The 21,664-nt window shown below is 42.5% G+C and overlaps 2 protein-coding genes and 1 pseudogene across 2 annotated transcripts; 2 read left to right on the top strand and 1 right to left on the bottom strand.

The window, feature by feature from the left end:
* Positions 1-6,607: 6,607 nt before the first annotated feature.
* Positions 6,608-9,020, top strand: LOC123446875 (histidine-containing phosphotransfer protein 2-like). The gene is made up of 6 exons (XM_045123416.1): positions 6,608-6,797; positions 6,884-7,020; positions 7,148-7,216; positions 7,906-7,977; positions 8,364-8,436; positions 8,696-9,020. Exons 1-6 carry the CDS (start codon positions 6,762-6,764, stop codon positions 8,729-8,731), a joined length of 423 nt encoding a protein of 140 aa, XP_044979351.1. The 5' UTR covers positions 6,608-6,761; the 3' UTR covers positions 8,732-9,020.
* Positions 9,021-12,736: 3,716 nt separating this feature from the next.
* Positions 12,737-14,141, bottom strand: LOC123448310 (annotated as a pseudogene).
* A 322-nt stretch (positions 14,142-14,463) lies between these two features.
* On the top strand, positions 14,464-21,183 carry LOC123448309 (histidine-containing phosphotransfer protein 2-like). Its single transcript, XM_045125156.1, has 6 exons — positions 14,464-14,636; positions 19,015-19,113; positions 19,203-19,271; positions 19,954-20,025; positions 20,407-20,479; positions 20,848-21,183. The coding sequence occupies exons 1-6, from the start codon at positions 14,464-14,466 to the stop codon at positions 20,881-20,883; spliced, it is 522 nt and encodes a 173-aa protein (XP_044981091.1). The 3' UTR covers positions 20,884-21,183.
* The last annotated feature ends 481 nt before the right edge of the window (positions 21,184-21,664 follow it).

Genomic DNA, 21,664 nt, shown 5'->3' with positions numbered 1-21,664 from the left:
GGGGGCTTTAGTCCCTGTTTTAGGCACCAACCAGGAGTAAAGCTCCTTCTCACCAGCCGAAAGGGCGGGAAGCAAACGGCTTTAGTTTCGGTTGGTGGCTCCAACCGGGACTAAATGGCTCTTCGTGACGCTGGCGCGGGATGGTGGACGTTTAGTTCTACCTCGCTAGCTGAGAGGAGCCGGGAGTGGTTTATAAGGGCGGCTGCGTCAACCCTCTCGAACTCCTCTCATATGCAGGCCTATGGGCCTAAACCAATTATGTGTGTCTGTGGGCCTACTTGGCCTTTTGCGGGCCTGCATGTTAGCCCAACTATCGTGTAGGGTTTCTAGCCGTATGCAGGCCATGATGACCTAGTAGGTGGCATTTTTTCATTTGTTATGTTTTTACATTTTTTATTTTTTTGCATTTTGTTATCTTTAGTCATATAATTTTAGTTGCATAAATTTTATATAATTTTAGTTACATAAATATTATATAATTTTAGTTGCATACGTTTTATTTTTTATTGATTCTTTTTAGTTGATTTTTATTAGAGTTTAAAAAATACTTTATGAAAAATTATATTAAAGTTTGTAACAAAAATCACTTTATGAAAATTCATTTTACTCTTAAAGTTTTTAACAAATAAATATTTTGATAATTTTAGTTAATATTATTTTTATTCTTTTTAGTTGATTCTTTTTGCTATTTAAGAATATCATATTTAATTGATTCTTTTTAGTTCATTCTTTTTGTTATTAGAGTTTTATACAAACTTTTAAGTTCATTCTTTTTGCTATTAGAGTTTTATAAAAGCTTTTTAATTCATTCATTTTGCTATTAGTTCATTCTTTGAGCTAAACTAAATTGCCCTGAAATTGGAAAGCATCACAAATGGACTTTGAAAAGGTCGACAGTTGGTATGGTATCGTCATTTCACCCACATAGCATGTGCTAAAAAGTTGAGAGGGTTACGGCAAAAACTGGATGCACTTCATGTACAAAATGGACAATCTCTTTCGAAGTATCTCGGTTTCGGACGAAAACTCATATGTTACAAAGGCATTTCATTTGTTTAACTTATTCAACTCCAGACTTTTTGTGCGTTCAAAATACACCATTCAAAGCCAGATCATCAATTTTTAAGCCTCTCTCGCTTTATTTGGTATTTTTCATGCATTTACTGATTTGTTGGAGCTAAAAGACCCTGAAATTGAAAAGCAGTACAAATAATCTCTGAAAAGGTTGAAAGTTGTCATGGTATCATCATTTCACCCACAAAGCATGTGCTAAAAAGTTTTGATGGTTACGGCAAAAACTGAATGCACTTCATGTACAAAATGGACAATCTCTTTCGACTCTAGACTTCATTTAATTTGGCATTTAAATTCTTTGCTTAATAAAATCCACATCAGAGCCATCATCATAATAGTTCTGGAGAGAAATCCTTCACTTTTTCTTCACGTGTGTCCCTTGGTTATTACGCCGTAACCATGGGTAATCTTCATCGCTTAACAGGGTACTTGGGTCAGCCTTCACTTTGGAGGGAGGAATTTTATGAAACTTTTCGTAATTTTCAGACTTGCCAGTCTTGCCCTCCACTCCCACGATGTCTCTTTTCCTTGAAAGAACTATGTGGCGCTTTGGCTTATCGTATGATGTATTCGCTTCCTTATCTTTTTTTTTCTCGGCTTGGTAGACGTGTTCTTCACATAGAAAACCTGCGCCACATAATTGGCTAGGACGAGTGGTTCGTGTGTGTACCCAAGATTGTTTAGATCCACTGTTGTCATTCCGTATTGCGGGTCTACCTGTACCCCGTCTCCTGACAGATTGACCCATTTGCACCGAAACAAAGGGACCTTAAAATCATGTCCATAATCAAGTTCCCATATGTCCACAATGTAACCATAATATGTGTCCTTTCCCATATTGGTGTTTTCTGCATCAAAGCGGACACCATTGTTTTGGCTGGTGCTCTTTTTATCTTGGGCGATCGTGTAAAATATATTTCCATTTATCTCGTACCCTTTGCAAGTCAATACAGTCGAGGATGGTACCTGGCCAACGAGTACAACTCATCTTCAACAGTGTTTTCACCCATGAGATGTGTTTGCAACCAACTACCAAAAGTCCTGATGTGTTTACATGTAATCCAGTCGTCACACTGCTCCGGGTGTTTGGAGCACAGAATATTCTTGTGTTCATTAACATACGGGGTCACTAAGGTATAATTATGTAGAACTGTGCAATGTGCTTGAGTCCAAGAATGCCAGTCCCTAGATATTATTGAGTCCGCTTCTAGCGTGCCTTTTCCAGCCAGTCTCCCCTCATACCGCGATTGAGGGAGACCATTCTTCTTAAGGTCAGGAATGAAGTCAACACAAAACCCAAGTACCTCCTCTTTTTGATAGCCCGGGGAGATGCTTCCTTCTAGCCTACACGGCTACGGACATATTTCTTTAACACTCTCTTGAACCTTTCAAAGGAGAACGTATTGTGTAGAAATACAGAGCCCAGAATGCCATCTCGTCTACTAGATGAACTAGGATGTGTGTCATGATATTGAAGAAGGATGGTGGGAACGCCAGCTCGAAACAGACCAGGCATTGCACCAAATCACTCTTTAACCTTGGTATGATTTCTGGATCGATTACCTTATGAGAGATTGCATTGAGGAATGCACATAGCTTCACAATGGCTAATCGAACATTTTCCGGTAGAAGCCCCCTCAATGTAATCGTAAGCAGTTGCGACATAATCACGTGGCAGTCATGACACTTTAGGTTCTGAAACTTTTTCTCTGCCATATTTATTATCCCCTTTATATTCAATGAGAAGCCAGTCGAGACCTTCATACCTAGCAGGCATTCAAAGAAGATTCCCTTCTCTTCTTTGGTAAGAGCATAGCTGGCAGGACCTTCATACTGCTTTGAATGCATGCCCGTCTTTTTCATGCACACGTTGTTGGTCCTCCCGTGTCTATGGTGTATATTTTGTCTTTCCATACACGCCCAAGAAGCTAGCAGGTTCACACAAACATTCTTCGTCACGTGCATAACATCGATTGCATAACGGACCTCTATGTCTTTCCAATAGGATAGGTCCCAAAATATAGATTTCTTTTTTCCACATGCGTGCACGTCCCTCAGCGTCATTCGGAACAGATTGTCCGCCGGGACACTTTCCAAAGATTAATTGTAAATCATTGACCATACCAAGTATGCGATCATCGGTATGGAGGGCGGGCTTCTTCCGGTGATTTGCCTCACCTTTGAAATGCTTACCTTTCTTTCGACATTGATGGTTGGTCAGAAGAAATCGATGATGTCCCAGGTACAAATTCTTCCTGCATTTGTCCAAATATATACTTCCGATGTCATCTAAATAATGCGTGCATGCGTGGTATCCCTTGTTTGTCTGTCCGAAACGCTACTGAGAGCAGGCCAATCGTTGATGGTTACAAACAGCAACGCATGTAAGTCAAATTCCTGCTGTTTGTGCTCATCCCACACACGTACACCTTTTCCATTCCACAACTGTAAAAGTTCTTCAACTAATGGCCTTATGTAAACATCAATGTCGTTGCCGGGTTGCTTAGGGCCTTGGATGAGCACTAGCATCATAATGAACTTGCGCTTCATGCACAAGCAAGGATGAAGGTTATAGATACATAGAGTCACGAGCCATGTGCTATGATAGCTGCTCTGCTCCCCAAAAGGATTAATGTCATCTGCACTTTAACCAAACCATACGTGCCTTGGGTCACATGCAAAGTCCACCTACCTTCTCTCGATTTTTCTTCACTACGACCCATCATCGGGTGCTCTCAACTTTCCGTCTTTCTTATGGTCTTCTTTGTGCCACCGCATCAACTTGGCATGCTCTTTGTTTCTGAACAAACGTTTCAACCGTGGTTTTATAAGAGCTTCACGATACACCCAAGGAAGCCTGTTAGGCTAATGTTACGGGATCACACGATTGGAACCTTTCTAATCAAGTTGTTCAAGGAGCGTCATATGCGCTAGTCCTTGTTTCCCCTGAAGGAGAAGTCAGAAATTGTACGGTGTCACTCCCAGGAGGGGCGACTCGGCTGGAACCCTAGAGCAGCCGCGAGCCCCGGCCCTTCGCCCATGGTCCCCTCGCCATCACCGAAGGACGCCTCCGGTTAAAGTCCGTGAGGCTGATTGCGGCGGCGAGCCCTCATCCCTCATGCGATTGGTGGCGGCAGCAGCAGGAGGGTGGGGGGGGGTACCTTCATGCATGGCTGGATATTCGGGCATAGCTTCGCAATGGCGCAGATTGCCCGACGGGTATGGATGTTGGGGCGGTGGCTCGGACTTCTACGAGGACTTTGGCTGTCCCTATGGTCGCAAGGGCGGCACAACACCGGGTTCGGGGAACTCAGTGCGGCTCAGCTCCTCATCTCTGCGTGGTCCGGGTCACGGCGGTGCCCGTTGAGATCGCCAACCTGCTATTGGGAGCAGGCGGGCGATGGCGTGGGGGCCTGCCAATCTACCTAATAAACGAGGAGCTCCTAGTGTTTTCCTTGCGTCATGGCAACAATTTGCGTGAGCCGTCCTCCTCGATCTAGCCGTCGACGTGTTCTGGAACTACTGTAGGAAGGCTTCACGGGTTGGCGCAATGCCCCTGGATATCCAGACCGATAGAACTCAGTGGTGCGCGCCCATATGAGCCTACGCGACTTCATGAGCGCGCGACCGGAAGCTCCGTAGTTTGTTGACATTATGTTACCCATGGTGTAGACAATGGTGGAGAAGGTCATGGTGGCTAAGATTAGAGGTTTAGTAATGGAGGAGTCGGCCTTCGAGGGATGGAGGCTTTATCTCACAAGCCGGTGCGCGTATTTGGCTTGTGGGATTTTCCCATCCTCTGTGGACACGGTACTCGTGAGTTTGGTGTTTGATAACTTTCATGAGCATCGGCGGCAAGTGGGGGTGGCAACACTGAAGGATTTATTTTTGGTGGTGCTCCACTAGTGCCGAGTCGTCACTTCCAAGGTGAAAACCTAAGGCTTGGCCTTTATTGGTTGTGTCTCGCAATGGCCTCGCTAAAGGCATTTGTTTTGAGAGCTCTCACTTCTCCAGGATGAAAACCTAAGATCTTTGATTGGGTGACAACCACGCATGTGCACTGTTCTCTTCTTGCAGGCGTCATTTTTGATGATTTTTTTGTATTCGGGGTGTTGTCTTCAGTGGTGGTTACTGTGCTGCAGCGTCGTCCCTGAAAATATACTAGTAGCGTAAGAGTGAGGCGTTTTTGGCTCCAAGGCTCATTGGCACCCATGCTAAATAAAATATCGAAACAAATACTAGATATATTTAAAAAATTCCCATTTTTTTTGTCATCATAGAGAATTTGATGGGTGATGTCCGCTCCAAATTTCAAATTTCTTGGACATCCGAGTAACTCTCGGCAAAAAAGACAAATTTGGAGTCTTTAAAAAAATATACTCTTCATGTACTGTTTGGATCCCAATTGTCTTTTTTTCCTCAGAGCTATTCAAATGTCCAAATGGTCTAAAATTTGAAACGCGCCTCACACATCAAATTATCTATCTTACACAATTTTTTTGGTTATTTGTAATTTTTTGTGAATTTTTTATGACCGAGTGCAGATGAACCCGATCTTAGAATTGGATATTCGGTTATAGCGCACTATAACGTATTATTAGCGAGAGATTGCACACTGATCAATTTAGCGAGACCATTGTCTATGTGCTATGCCATGCTATTAACGGCGGTATAACATGCTATTTTTTTTTCAGTGGCTGCTGCTGAGAGTTGTTGATCACTGTGGTGGGGCCTTTGTTTTTTTTTTCTTTTCATTGTCAGCCTATGTGCATCCTGGATATGTTTTGTGACATTTTGTTGGTGCAGTGTTAGGTGTAACCGGTATCTCCGCGATGTTAACATATTCTTGTTGTAAAAAAGAAAATTCTACGATGTGTATATCGACCTCACTAGCTATAGGCAGCTAACCTAAACCAACACAAACTAGAATAACTAAGCCTATTAAGACTTACGAATCAATGTCTCGTTGGATGGTTAGGAGGACTTTGATATCTTCAGTCCATCAGGGTCCAAATCCAAAACTTGATACTGGTGTTTGCATTTTTTTGGATTTATTTTACAACTTTCGGCGATGTAGACGTTGTGTCGATCTTTGTCAATTTCAAAATGATGCGTTGGATCAATCTCTCAAATTGCTTGTAGGCTTCATAGAGTTCAGTGTATTTGTGTTTATGTGAGCGTCTGCACCGGTATTGTGTTAAAAAATAAATCTATTAAGACACTCAGATCAGACTAGTACTACTCTTGGACTTAATTATTTTTTACAAGAAGTCGTGCATACACTACTACCTGATGGCAACTGCCTCTTTCTACCGTACAAGACAATCTCAGCCAGCCACTACTATCAAACAAAACTAGCTGTTGATCGTTGATGGTTTTCCATACGACAATCTGAGCCAGCCACCACTAAACTTCTTGTTCGATCGTAAACACACATCTCCAGTTTTTTAGAGAGATTCCGGCCGTCAATAGTCAGTGGAGGACCCATCGAACAAGTGGTCACAGCCTTGAGCGGGCGCCCATCTGGCCGCATACGGCGTCTTCAACCTTTAGCTCGTAAATAGCTTCCGGCCGAGCCACTGAAGTTATTGCAACGTGGGGAGAGCCTCGTGCGTCCGGGTTTATACGGACCTCCATCCCCAAGCCCCCTCCACCACCCGGCCGCTCCTTCCTCCGGATCGCTCGCCATGTTAAACGCCCTGGTTACGTCCATGTTCGCCACGGTGAGCCCCCCCCCCCCCTCTGACCCCGTTGGTTGCTGGTTTGCTGGCTTGCCTTCTCGTGATGTGATGTGATGTGATCCATGTAGGGTACGGTGGACGAATATTTCCAGTACCTGCAGTCGATGGACGAGGATGGCAGCTCAGGCCCGGGTTTGGTCACCGAGGTCATAAACCTCTTCATCGGCAACGCCAACGGGATCCTCAACGACATCGCCGGCCTGCTGTCAGCCCCCAACCCCTCATCTCTCCATCAGCTTTTCTCATCTCATCTTGGTCCTGATTTCGTCCGCCCTGCTTTCGTCATCTCATCTTCGGTACTGATTTCATTCTCTCTGCTTTCCGATTCGCAGGAACGAGCCCGTGCCAGACTTCGACAAGGTGGACGACCTGGTGCATCGGCTCAAGGGCTGCAGCTACAGGTGATGATGATAAGCCCTTTTCTTTCTCACGCCCATTTATAACTGTTTGTTTGTTCTCCGCCGCATCCATGTCGGTGTGATTTAGATGTGTTTGTCTTGGGCAAGCAGTTTATGTCGTTGTTTCCATTGTTGTGTTATGTTGTCATAGGTAGAAGTGTCGAGTTTACTTGTGTTTCATGTAGCGGAAGTACCGGTATTCATGCTAACAACAATATTATGGTTACTACGTCGCGTTGTGAACGTTTCTGGTATTTATTAATTTGGTATATTTATGTGTGTAACCCCAATGGTAGTTTTTTGGTGTGTCCACGTTTATGATCGGATGTGTCGACGCGGTGTAGTTTGCGGCTGTCGGATACACATAAGTATAAGATCTGAGTTCTGTTGTGTTACACATGGAATCATCATTATCCATGCCAATGGTGATGATATATAGCTCTTCAAGGAATACTTTGTCGTCTTGAGGACAAATCTATTATTATTTAGCTAATGGAAATATACATCTTGAGTACATCTACAATTGCATTTAAGGCTACCGCTATTTATTTTTATGGTTGATCAAACAATTTATTGTGTTTACAACCCCTAGATAAAATGGCTCCTTGAGAACATCATTATGACAGCAGCAACGTTTAATATGTTTGAGAAACTTATGGTGTCCTGATCTTGCTCTTTTTGGCCTGTATCAGTGTCGGTGCGAAGAAAGTGAACCTCTCCTGCATGCACTTCAACCAGTACATCGAGGCAAGAAGCAAAGAAGGGTCAGTATACTTAGTACCTTATTATATATGTTGCACAATAATTATTCTCCACACCCTGTATTGTTCACATTCTATATGTAAACCTGCCGGCTAATTTCCTCTTTTATACCACTGTACTATATATGTTCATACCAATCTAATATTCTCAAGGACTAGCGTTCACTTTATGTGCAACCATGTGATGGTAGAACTTGGTTCATTACTGAATATGCCTCTTTGATTATTCTATTGTAACTTGGTAGCTCTAGACTTACGTTTATAGCATGACTAAGTCTGAGATGGCTAGATGTATTTTTTTTCATGCAGAGGCTTATGATTTCCACAGTTCAATTTGCGTAATTATTCACTACATAATTTGACAATGTGGTATGTTTGCATTACTGCAGGTGCCTCATGGCACTGGCTCTTCTTAGGAATGAGTTTTGCGATGTGTCCAACAAGTTCCAGACAATGATGCAGGTAGCCCCTTATGTGCCTATGTTGGCTTTTGACTTCCAAATTCTGACTAGTGTCATAATCTACGGATCGTTCATGGATTGTTTAAGAAAGCTTGATATCATTATTTTTGCTATTGATATTTCTCTAGATATATTGTTTGTTTTATTAGGGATCTGAAATGTTTATGTCTTAGTTTTAGTCATGACATTTTCAGCCGCTTGACAGACATTATGCGCTTCAGGCATGTCATAATCATTATTCTATTCTTCTTTTGATGCAGCTGGAGCAACAGATCGCGGCCTATGGTCCTAATTAGTAGCAGTCAAAGCAAAAAAAAAAAAACAGAGCCCCAATGTGATCCCTCCCATGATGGGGTGTATCTATCTCTGAAGATGCAAACATGTGTCTGGCTTTGAGGCGGTTATCAAATAATATGAGGAATCTTGCGTAGGAACTATAGTCTTCCAACTTTTCGAAAAGTTCGTTGTCATGTGTCTATGTCTCTGTCAAGTCTATACCAGGTTGAGCCTGTTGGGCTTTCCCGCCTCATGCAATTTGTAAACTCTTTACCTGGTTGGTTGGTTAATGGTGTCTTCGGTTTGTCATACACGTCTCTTTACAATTTTTTGAAATGTTGGTGCCTCTCTGTGAGCAAGGGGAAAGGTTGTTTGGTTCTCTAAAGCTACAACTGAGTGAGTGCCAATCCATGTTGGCTGATACAATATGAGTGTCGCTGGTTCGTCTCTCCACCGCCACCAGAACCCCCGGAAAACCATCGCCGGAGAATGAACCAGCTATGTGGGCGGAGGAGAGGACAAGGGTTTTCTTGGAGGGGGAGAGAAGGATGAAGGGTGTGTGAAATATTGCCGTGGTAGAACATCGAGGGGGTCATGAATCCAGTGACCTAGTGGTTGGCACGGCAGGGTGCTGTGAAGCATAGGAGAACCTGGGTTTCTTAACTGTTCTCCGCCACGGACGCCGTTACCTACCCTGAGCATGCCCGTGTAAAGATCGTCACTTCCATAAAAATCTTTGCATTTCATATTTTTATTACACTAGTAGAGAAAGGACCTATTGTCCCGGTTCGTGAGGGCCATTTGTCCTGGTTTTTGAACCGGGACTAAAGTGTAGGTACTAATGCCCTAAACCTTTAGTTCCGGCACTACAAGGAATATGCTAATACACGACGCTATATTTTCGTCGCTACATCGTCACGGTTTTTAGTTTACGACGATCTTACGACGAAAAACCAAGCGTCGAAAACGGAGCGTCAGAAATGAACAACATCGACGTTTTGATCGAAATCGTCGTAACTTTTACGATGATTCCTGGATCGTCGTAACCTTTACGACGATCCTAAATTGTCGTTGGCAATCTAACCCAGTCCTACGTGGCAAAATTACGACGAAATCAAAACGTCAAGGTTGAAATCAGCCCAACCCATTTCAATTGATCACATGGGCTGATTTTATTTTCTTGAGCTTTTTCTTATTGGGCTTCTTTTTGGGCCTTAGCCTATTTACAACCACTTTAATATATTTTTTTCAAATTCTTTTTGTATCCTTATAATTTGGGCCCCGGCCTTTTAGTGCCCAAATACATTTGGTCCAGTTTCAATTTTGGCCTTTTTTTCATTTTTAAATTCAACAACTTTTCGTTCCAGAACTTGGTCTCTTTTCTATTTGTTGGGCCTTTTCAACCCAATTATTTGTCCAATATTAAATCCAATACTATTTCATATTCAAATCAAGAAAACTCCAAGTCAAATTAAAATCATCCATCATATAACATCACATAATACATCTCCCAAGTTTACATAACACAATAACTCATCTCATGAATACATTTTCCTTACACAGAAATATAGCAAGAACAGACAGAATTCCACAATAAAACAATGGCACATCTGCTAACAATGGAGTTCATTCCACCCTTCTATGAGACATAGGTTCAGAAATTTTTATGTTGTGTTGATTTGAATGTCCCAAGTAGGCATCATCGACATCTTCTCACCACTTTCCTAGCAACAGAGAAAGAGACAAAACAAAAAAACATTGGACCGTAATATTGCCTACAAAGCAAAAATACCATGGAAACAACGACGTACTTTCTCTGTGGACTACTGTTTACATAGCCTACTATGAATCTTTAAGTTTTTACCTGAATTATTGACTACAGTTTACATTGCCTACTATTAATCTTTAATCAAAATGATATGCTGCATTAGCACTCAAACTTCAATAGCAGTTTAATCAGGTATCAGGAAATACCTTCTGATTTATAGATTAGTGCACCATTGACAGTAATCAGGATGTGAGGGTCAGCAGGATTAATAGCAGTACATCTAGCATATAGAATCAGTACCGATAAGGCCTGATAAAAAGAAATAGATACCAGAGGCATATTAAATGAAATATACTCCAGGATCCGATCCATGCATGAAAATAGAGGAAGTGGAACCTTACCAGGAAACTATAATCAGTGTAGGGATCGGGAAACTAGCACCAAGTAGAACCTTGACTAATAAACAACGATCCATAAATATACTTGCAAATACACCATGAGAGAAGTTTCCACCCTCAAAATATTGCAGAGAACCTACGTGCAGAGAAATCCCGGGGGGAGGGGAGATAAAAGTTTTCCAGAACAAGCCACATCTACAACACCATATTTTCCTTCTTTTTTTCTTTGCGGGGGGATACAACACCATATTTTTCACAAAAATAAACATCAAGCTTCTCTAATCAGTCATCGGAGTTGCATCAAGGATCTTTTTCTAGATATATCTCAGTCACATGACAAAGGAAAAGTTTAGATATGAAATCGGGGTAATTAAGTTGCAATGAGCATTCACATAAAATTAGCACAAATCGACATTACATCTAGCTACTGCTGCGAATCCGACCACCAACCCACCAAACGACTCAAATCGACCACCCCAAATCCTGAGCAGAGCAGGAAATCCAATGGATCTCCGAAGAGGCGGCCTAGACGCCGGATCCATCCATCGCACAACGGGCCCAAGAAACCGTCTATTCACCTGAGAGGTTAGAGGAGCAGGGCAAACAGAAGCACCCAAACCGACGCGGGGCTGACAGGGGCCCTTTCTTTACCTCCGGAGAAGCCGCTCCTGCCGGCGGGGAAGGGCTTGACCTCGCCATCGGACTCCTCGTCCACGAACCCCTCGAACATCAATCAGCAGCAGCACATGAACAACATAAAGCAATCAGCAGAGGCAGAGCACAACAGCAGCAACAATAAGCAATTAGCAGCAGCATCACATAAACATCAATCAGCAGCAGCAACACATGAACAACGTAAGCAATCAGCAGAGGCAAAGCACAGCAGCAGCACTTGACGAGCAACAACAGGCCAGTAACTCAACAATAAATCGAAGCAGAAGAGATGAAAGAGGTCTAGGTTACCTTGGTCGCCGTTGGAAGGAGAGGCTGCTGCAGTTCAGGACTTGCTCCGGTGAGAGGCTATCAAGCACGCCTTCGGGTAGTTCCCTGAACTAGGCCTGAATAGAATTGCACAACATGATTAACCCCTATGTTTTCGCCGGGCAGAGGTACCAAATGTGTGAAAACCCAAAACATATATAATTTGAAGAGCTAAGGGTGTGAGGGAATTGATTGTAATTATGTCATCAGTATCAGAGTAGCATTATTTTCTGTCAGAAAAGAAGTTCATTAGGATGCAAAATTTAAGAATGGCCGACTGTGTGTGTGGTATTAGACTCTTGGGACTTGGACCCTTAAATCTTAATGAGGCATTTTTATTTTGCAAATTAAAAGTAGAGAATTACCAATAGTAATATGCGTTCAATGATTACTAAAAACAGTACTCTGAAATATTCTAAGGAACCCAATCATGCAGAAATTTATGTTCTGGACAAAACACTTCAAACATTACCGCATCTTCTATTTCATTCACAAGAAGTGTCAGCAACAAACTTGGGAGTTCCATTACTTCAGCTAGTAGAAGCCTAGAAGGTATATTATTTCTGAAGCATGATATCACATTGTACTTAATTATAAACCCATTCAAGTAAGTAAATATTCTGCATGTCCATTATACGAGTTATTTGCATAGAAGGCACGAACAAATTATAAACCATAAAAATGAATCCTACATTCAGGTACGTCACTTCTGGTTGGCACTGCAATCTGCAGTAGAACTACTTTGTATTCAGAATCCAATTCCTTGTTTTCCACAAGAATTTTATCAAAGGCCAACACCTTTTGCAGGAGTCCTTTAATCATGTCTAGCCGGTCCACACCAAGTAATACCTATCACATTAGCAAACAAAAACGATTGCTTAGATGTAGATGGATGGATGGATGTAGATAGATGGATGGATGTTCATGGGCACCCATCCGTCGAGCTCGAAGGTCAAGAAGTACTTGACCTTGATGAGCCACACGAGGATGCATATGAGGACGATGATCATGGTGAGCGCCTCGCCGAACTTGTTGAGCTTCTTTTTGAGCGGCGTGTCATCGTCCTCCTGCAAGGCCTCGTGGATCTGCGAGTGGATCTTGCCAATCTCGGTGGCCATCCCGGTATGCACGACGAGGCAGACGGCGCTGCCATTGACGACGGTGGTGCCCGCGAACACCATGCAGTCCTTGGCCTGGATGTGGGCATCGTCGGCCGGCACGGCGTGGGCCGTCTTGTTGACGGAGTTGGTCTCGCCGGTGAGCTACCCCTGCTCGACCCGGAGGTTCGATGAGACGAGCCTGAGGACGCGCATGTCGGCGGGGACCTTGTCCCCTACGCGGACCATGACGACGTCCCCCAGGACGAGGTCGCGCGCGGGGAGGGCGGGCGCCCACTCGGCGTCGCGGAGCATGGCGGCGTGGTCGGACTGGATCTGGCGCAGCGCCTCGAGCGCCTTCTCGGCGTTGGTCTCCTGCCAGACCCCGACGGCGGCGTTGACGACGAGGATGAGGAAGATGACGAGCGGCTCGACGAAGGCCGAGAGCGTGAGCGCGCCGGCCGACGAGGAGAGCGCGAGCGCGAACGAGACGGCGCCGGCGGCGAGAGGGATGCGCACCAGCGTGTCCTCGAACTGCTGCGCCATGAGCTGCAGCACCGAGTGCCCCGGGTGGTCGAGCAGCTCGTTGGGCCCGTGCGCGCGCCGCCGCGCCGCCGCCTCCGACGAGGACAGCCCGCGGTCCCTGTCCTCGAACGAGGTGGTGGGGATCGGGAGGGGGGCGGGGACGGGGAGGAGGTGGCGGCGGCGGCGAGGAGATGGGGACTAGGGAGGAAGGGTGGGATGGGGGGATCTGACCTAGGGTTTGGGTTGCTTTTTTTAGTTTTTTTTTCTGTAGATAGATGGATGGATGGATGTGGGATGAAGAGATGGATGGATGGATGGATGGGCGCCATGTCATCGATCCGTGGGAAGGGTTTTGATTGGTTCGGAAAAGCAGTGATTTAAAATACTCCCTTCGTCCCAAAATAACTGTCTCAACTTTATACAAGCTCTAGTACAAACTTGTACTAAGCTTGAGACACTTATTTTGGGACGGAGGGAGTAGTTTGCAAATACTAAAAATAGAGGAATCTATGTTTTGGGCACATAGATGATGTGGAAAAAATTCAACTTCGATGTGGCCATTAGCTATGTGAAGCACTCATCTCAACTCCTTTTGATAGCAGCTTCGATGATGCCAAGATTCCAAGAAGCAAAACACACACAGGCCAACCTCGTGCTCCATCCAAAAGACACTGGCACGGGTGGCTGCGGCGTGGTGCACCAACTGTTTTCATCGTCGTCACCCGTCCGTTGGATCAATGCGAGGTGGCAGCCGGAGACCAGCACAATGCCCAGTCTCACCGGCAGCGACGGACGAGCGTGTCACTGCTTTTGCGCTCATAAAACGGCAAGTGAAGAGAACTTTGGAGCGGTACAGATGAAATTTTTGATGCGGTCAAGCTTTATTCAGTTTGTTAGCAGGAAAGAAATACGATGATGGATTTGCAACCTGGAGGTAGAGCTGAAAGCATGTATATGTAGAGAGAGAGCGAGGAGGTACCAGGATGGAGTGGCAGTCGGTGGTTTTGAGGATCTCCTTGATGTCCTCCCGCGCGCTCTTGAGCTGCGCGGCATCCTACGCCGTCATGCATCGGACCACCCGCAGCCGCGACACCACCCTGGCGGCGCCACCGCACGCTCTCCTCGCAGCCTTCCTTGCGCAGTTGAATAGAACCAGGTCATCGATCCACGAGAGCTCTATTCCATCCAATAGGAAAGCTTTAAATAATTTGTGTTTCTTTAGACTATTACTTTTGTCAAAATAAACATGATAAAACTTAGTAATTTTTTTCACAAACTTTCCACGTCTTCTAGGGACTATAAACCAATACCACACCAAATTTCATAAACATGAGAGCTTGTTACATTTTCAAATAATATGAATGGTCGACATACCCGCCGTTTTGACCACATTTTGAAGTGGACGTGAAAAATTCAAAAAAAATAAAAAAAATAGAAAACCTTCACATTGTGTCATTATATGTGACAAAGTTACTAGGTAAAATAATAACCTTGTAATATGGCAATTATTTTTTAAAAATGTTCTCGGAAATGAGCTATCATGTGTGAAGATTAATGGCTTTCAAGCCAAATGATCAATCTTATGGTCACATTCATGGCATAGTTTGTCCAAAAGATCTAATATTGTGCACAAGGGTGCATATTGAAATGGCAAACAATGTTACTTAAGGAAGTTTTCATTTTCCTTGCATGAAAAAATCATTTTCCATTTTTAATTGCCCAAAATGAGTTTTTTTGTGAAGGACCTACCATATATTTGTAACAAAATTGTACCAAATCATTTTTCTAACATACTAGGACATATTTAATGTACAGTTGACCAAATGGTTGGGTGTTAATGGATTTTATCGACCTCTCGTGAAAAAGACAAATTTTCGTTGAATCAGCTGAAAGCGGGTCAAATTTGAACTGCAGCTACATTATAGTTTGCTCTTTATTTTTCTTAAAAATCGTTTTAGGTACACAAGTATCTATTTAATCATAGAAACATCAAAATATTGTCAAGGTTCAACCACTAGGTAGGAACGGTCATACCCGATGTTTTGACCGCCTTTTGAAATGGCCATGAAAAATTCAAAACAAATTCAAAAAAATGGAAAACCATTGCATTGTGTCATTATATGTGACAACGTTACTAGGAAAAATAATAAACAAGTAATGCGACAATTATTTTAAATAAGTGTTCTTAGAAATGGGCTATCATGTGTGAAGATTCTTGGCTTTCAAGCCAAATGATCAATCTTATGACCACATTCATGACATAGCTTGTTGAAATGATATAATATTATGCACAAGGGTGCATATTGGAATGGCAAACAATGTTGATTAAGGAAGTTTTCATTTCCCTTGTATGAAAAATTCATTTTCCATTTTTCAAGTGACCAAAATGAGTTTTTTTGTGAAGGACCTACCATATATTTGTTTCAAAATTAGACCAAATTATTTTTATAAAATACTAGTCCATATTTAATGTACAATTGACAAAATGGTTAGGTGTTAAAATCTTTTGTCCACCTCTCGTGAAAAAGACAAATTTATGTCGATTCAGCTGGAAGCGGGTTAAATTTGAACTGCAGCTGCATTATAGTTTGCTCTTTATTTTTCCCAAAAATCATTTATAGGTATATAAGTATCTATTTAATTGGAAATACATGGTGTGGTGCCTTGACGTAGAGGTTTGGATGGTGGTCGAGGGCCCCAACTCCAAAGCGCGTGAACTTGCATGCCAGCCGCATGGTCACCGCCTGACCGTTGCGTTGCCACGCGTTCTAGGTGGAATAGGCATGTCTGGTGGGTTGGACAATCCCTCGGTAGGTGTTAGCAATAAGAATACAATAGAATAATCTCACGAGAAGATTGAACTAAGCTCAAACATAAATTAGCAGCCAAGTGTTTGATTAGCGGTGCGGGTAATTCACATAGAAAATGGGACTAAATTCTGGCTGAGTATGATCATCTACTAAGGAGACTCTCTTGGCAAAATTTTAGCTCAAATGGATGAATCTAGGTGGCACTTGCTTTGCAAACTAACACATTGTGCAGAAATATGAATGTTGAAGATGGGATCAAATGAATGAATGGATTGAGCTGAAATTTGGTGTATGATGTTAATTTGGGCGTATGAAGGCACTGTATAAAAATTATAACATTTGGAGATGCAAAAGTGACACTTCCTTTACAATGTGCCAATCTGGACAAAAAATGGTAATTGAAACTGGGTTCACATAGATGATTGGATTGAGCTGAAATTTGGAGGAGGATGATAATTTGGGCACATTAAGGTACTGTAAAAATTTCATAAAATTTGGATAAAGAAAAATTATACTTCCTTCACAATGCTCTCTACTGAACAGAATATTGGGAAAAATATTGAGGGAAACTGGCTGAATTAAATGAGTTAAAATTTGGTGGAGTGAGGTTATATGGTCAGTGTCATCCCGTGGTAAATTTTCATCAACTATAAAGCAATATAAAGTCTAGTTGCTTCACAAAATGAAAATATTACCAGAAACAAAGATTGGATGATGAGCTCACGTGGATTGTTAGATGTGGCTAAAATTTTATGGAGAGCTATGTTTTGGGCACATAGATGATGTGGAAAAAATTCAACTCATCAGGATATTCTTATCTAGTACTTCCTTCACAAAGCTGTTAGCTGAACACAAACTTTGGAAATTTGCTGAGAAAGATTTACTTGGCAAATCGTTACGAAAGTTTCATGAGGCAATGATTTGGATAGGAAAGAGTGCCCAAACAATATGAGGGTAATCAAAGAAACATAAATAGCACTTCCTACACAAAGTGCTATTCTGAACAGAATAGGAAAATGAATATTTTTGAATTATTTTTGAACTATGGAAGGGAGGGTTTTCACATATTTGAGAAATATACAGTCCAAAGTATTTATGAGAATTTTTCGAGAATTTTCGGAATGATAGAATAGTAGGTTGCTTCACAAACTAGGATCGGGTGGGATAGAATGGACCCACGAGTGACATGTCAACATAGTTAGAACATGTTACGACATTTTTACAGTCGTCGTAAAAGTTATGACGATCTCATCTTATGCGGTTACGACGTTTTGACTCACATCGTCGTAATTTATATGTACATTTGATCCCCTCAAACGGTTTACGATGATGTCGGATGAAATCATCATAGATTTATGACGAATTCGTCAACGACATTTTAAAAAACATCACATATGAGCATATTTCTTGTAGTGCGGTTCTTGCATAAACCGGGACAGATGGGCCTCCACGTGGCCAGTGCGGCGAGCCCAGGCAGGAGGCCCTTTGGTCCCGGTTGGTGGCACCAACCGGGACCAATAGGCATCCACGTGTCAGCATCTCAGGTGCTGGGTTTTTATTTTTTTGAAAGGGGGGAAGGGTTTGGGGTTTTGGGGGGTTAATTTAGGTGTTTCATATATTGTGTTAGCATGCTAATTAATAGAGAGAAGTGTCCTTTCTTATCTCCGTGCTTGGTCGACGCTACGTACTATACGTATAGAGAGGACTAGACACGCTAGCTAGTTAAGCAAATGAAGGAAACAGAAGATCGTCATGAACAGATGCATACAAAGAGAAGTGATATCGACCACCTCTCCTTCTCTGAGAGATTGGTCGAACAACAAGTTTTCGTATATCTATCCGACGCTACTGGCTACATATATACAATATAAGTATCTTTTACAATATAATCTCCTAATTAAAATTGAACCCCGCAGGGTCCACATAGTATTCTCCATCTTTAGCGATCACGTGGTCAAGAAAGAATGCCGCCAATTCCTCTTGAATTCCTCGCATACGATCTGGTGCTAGGAGTTCATCTCGCATCCGAAATATCTAATTTGAAGAAGGGAGTCAATACATATATATGAATAAATGAAACTGAACACAAATGATGGTAATAAAATAAAATTGTGAATATAATTATTTACGCACTTTATATTGTTTCTCGGAGTAGCCCCGCTCACAGGTCGTGTGGCGGATGGACTCGCAAATGTAGTATCCACAGTAATTAGTCCCTTCTTCCTGCCACAACCACTTTACAAGAAATATAGGTCAATCAAACTGATAATTAGCAAGCATGCTAAATGGTATTGATGAAACTAGCGCTTGAATCACTAGGAGATGCGTGAAACATATATGCTACTATAGTACTTACTTTCGGATGTCTAAACTGCAGCTTCTTTGGCAGTCCCGGAGTTTTTGAGGTGAATTTACTCCAAACCCTGTCAGACAAAGAAAACAATTACTTGATATCAGCAAATGAACAAATTGAAGTTGTCGATATGGTGCGATAATGATAGATTTAACTTACTTCTCTAGAATTTCAGTCATGTCCGCGTACTTCTTGGGATCTTTTCGTCTCAAGTCTAAGACGGTTACTAGTCCCTGCTCAAGCGTAATCTCTAGAAGAATATAGTGGAACCTGCGCACGCATGCATAATTCATCAATTACATTACTATAACCTCGACTAATAAGGGAAACCGAATATGCACAAGACAGTAACACTCACTCGAAGTTGTAAGGGAAGAGGATGGCAGCTCAGGCCCGGGCTTGGTCGTCGAGGTCATAAAGCTCTTCATCGGCAACGCCAACGGGATCATCAACGACATCGCCGGCCTGCTGTCAGCCCCCAACCTCTCCTCTCTCTCTATCTGCTTTCGTCATCTCATCTTCGGTACTGATTTCATTCTCTCCGCTTTCCGATTCGCAGGAACGAGCCCGTGCCAGACTTCGACAAGGTGGACGACCTGGTGCATCGGGTCAAGGGCTGCAGCTGCAGGTGATGATGATAAGCCCTTTTCTTTCTCAGGCCCATTTATAACTGTTTGTTTGTTCTCCGCCACATCCATGTCGGTGTGATTTAGATGTGTTTGTCTTGGGCAAGCAGTTTATGTAGTTGTTTGCGTTGTTGTGTTGTCATAGGTAGAAGTGTCGAGTTTACTTGTGTTTCATGTAGAGGAAGTACCGGTATTCATGCTAACGGCAATATTATGGTTAGTACGTCGCGTTGTGAACGGTTCTGGTATTATTAATTTGGTATATTTATGTGTGTAATCCCGATGGTAGTTTTTTTGGTGTATCCACGTTTATGATCGGATGTATCGGCGCGGTGTCGTTTGCGGCTGTCAGATATACATAAGTATAAGATCTGAGTTCTGTTGTTACACATGGAGTTATCATTATCCATGCCAATGGTCATGATATAGCTCTTCAAGGAATACTTTGTCGTCTTGAGGACAAATCTATTATTATATTTAGCTAATGGCAATATACATCTTGAGTACATCTACAATTGCATTTAAGGCTACCGCTATTTATTCTTTTGGTTGATCAAACAATTTATTGTGTTTACAACCCCTAGATAAAATGGCTCCTTGAGAACATCATTATGACAGCAGCAACGTTTAATATGTTTCAGAAACTTATAGTGTCCTGATCTTGCTCTTTTTGGCCTGTATCAGTGTCGGTGCGAAGAAAGTGAACCTCTCCTGCATGCACTTCAATCAGTACATCGAGGCAAGAAGCAAAGAAGGGTCAGTATACTTAGTACCTTATTATATATGTTCACAATAATTATTCTCCACACCCTGTATTGTTCACATTCTATATGTAAACCTGCCGGCTAATTTCCTCTTTTATACCACTATACTATGTTCATACCAATCTAATATTCTCAAGGACTGGCGTTCACTTTATGTGCAACCATGTGATGGTAGAACTTGGTTCATTACTGAATATGCCTCTATGATTATTCTATTGTAACTTGGTAGTTCTAGACTTACATTTATAGCATGACTAAGTCTGAGATGGCTAGATGTATTTTTTTTCATGCAGAGGCTTATGATTTCCACAGTTCAATTCGCGTAATTATTCACTACAGAATTTGACAATGTGGTATGTTTGCATTATCGCAGGTGCCTCATGGCGCTGGCTCTTCTTAGGAATGAGTTTTGCGATGTGTGCAACAAGTTCCAGACAATGATGCAGGTAGCCCCTTATGTGCCTATGTTGGCTTTTGACTTCCAAATTCTGACTAGTGTCATAATCTACGGATCAGTCATGGATTGTTTAAGAAAGCTTGATCTCATTATTTTTGCTATTGATATTTATCTAGATATACTGTTTGTTTTATTAGGGGTCTGAAATGTTTCTGTCTTATATTTAGTCATGACATTTCAGTCGCTAGATTTGGTAGTTTTAAGCCGTATAATTTCTTTGTTTGTCAACGTGGGCAATGACCGGAATAAGATACCAACCACCTTGTAACATGGCTGATTTGTGAATCCTTGTGACTTGACAAACATTATGCGCTTTAGGCATGTCATAATCATTATTTTATTCTTCTTTTAATGCAGCTGGAGCAACAGATCGCGGCCTATGGTCCTAAATAGTAGCAGTCAAAGCAAAAAAAAAACATAGCCCCAATGTGATCCCTCCCATGATGGGGTGTACCTATCTCTGAAGATGCAAACAATGTTCAACATGTGTATGGCTTTGAGGGGGTTATAAAATAATATGAGGAATCTTGGGTAGGAACTATTGTCTAGCAACTTTTCAAAAAGTTCGTTGTCATGTGTCTATGTCTCTGTCAAGTCTATATTAGGTTGAGCCTATTGGACTTTCCCGCCTCATGCAATTTGTAAACTCTTTACCTGGTTGGTTGGTTGGTTAATGGTGTCTTCGGTTTTTCATACAAGTCTCTTTACCGTTTTTTTGAAATGTTGGTACCTATCTGTGAGCAATGGGAAAGGTTGTTTGGTTCTCTAAAACTACTCCTGAGTGAGTGCCAATCCATGTTGGCTAGTACAATATGAGTGTCGCTGGTTGGTCTCCACCACCACCGAAAACCCCGTAAAACCATCACTGCAGAATGAACCAGCTATGTGGGCGGAGGAGAGGACGAGATTTTTCCGGGAGGGGGAGAGAAGGATGAAGGGTGTGTGAAATGTTGCCGTGGTAGAACATCGAGGGGGTCATGAATCCAGTGACCTAGTGGTTGGCGCGGCAGGGTGCTGTGAAGCATAGGAGAACCTGGGTTTCTTAAGTGTTGTCCGCCACGGACGCCGTTACCTACGTCGAGCATGCCCGTGTAAAGATCGTCACTTCCATAAAAATCATATTTTACACGGATGCTCGCATTTTTAGAACTTCTTTCAGGCCTTCCAACATTGT

Source organism: Hordeum vulgare, chromosome 4H (assembly GCF_904849725.1).
Source record: "Hordeum vulgare subsp. vulgare chromosome 4H, MorexV3_pseudomolecules_assembly, whole genome shotgun sequence".
NCBI classification, from domain to species: Eukaryota; Viridiplantae; Streptophyta; class Magnoliopsida; order Poales; family Poaceae; genus Hordeum; species Hordeum vulgare.
The sequence above is the reverse complement of the archived record's forward strand: the minus strand, read 5'-3'. Positions and strand labels throughout refer to the sequence as shown.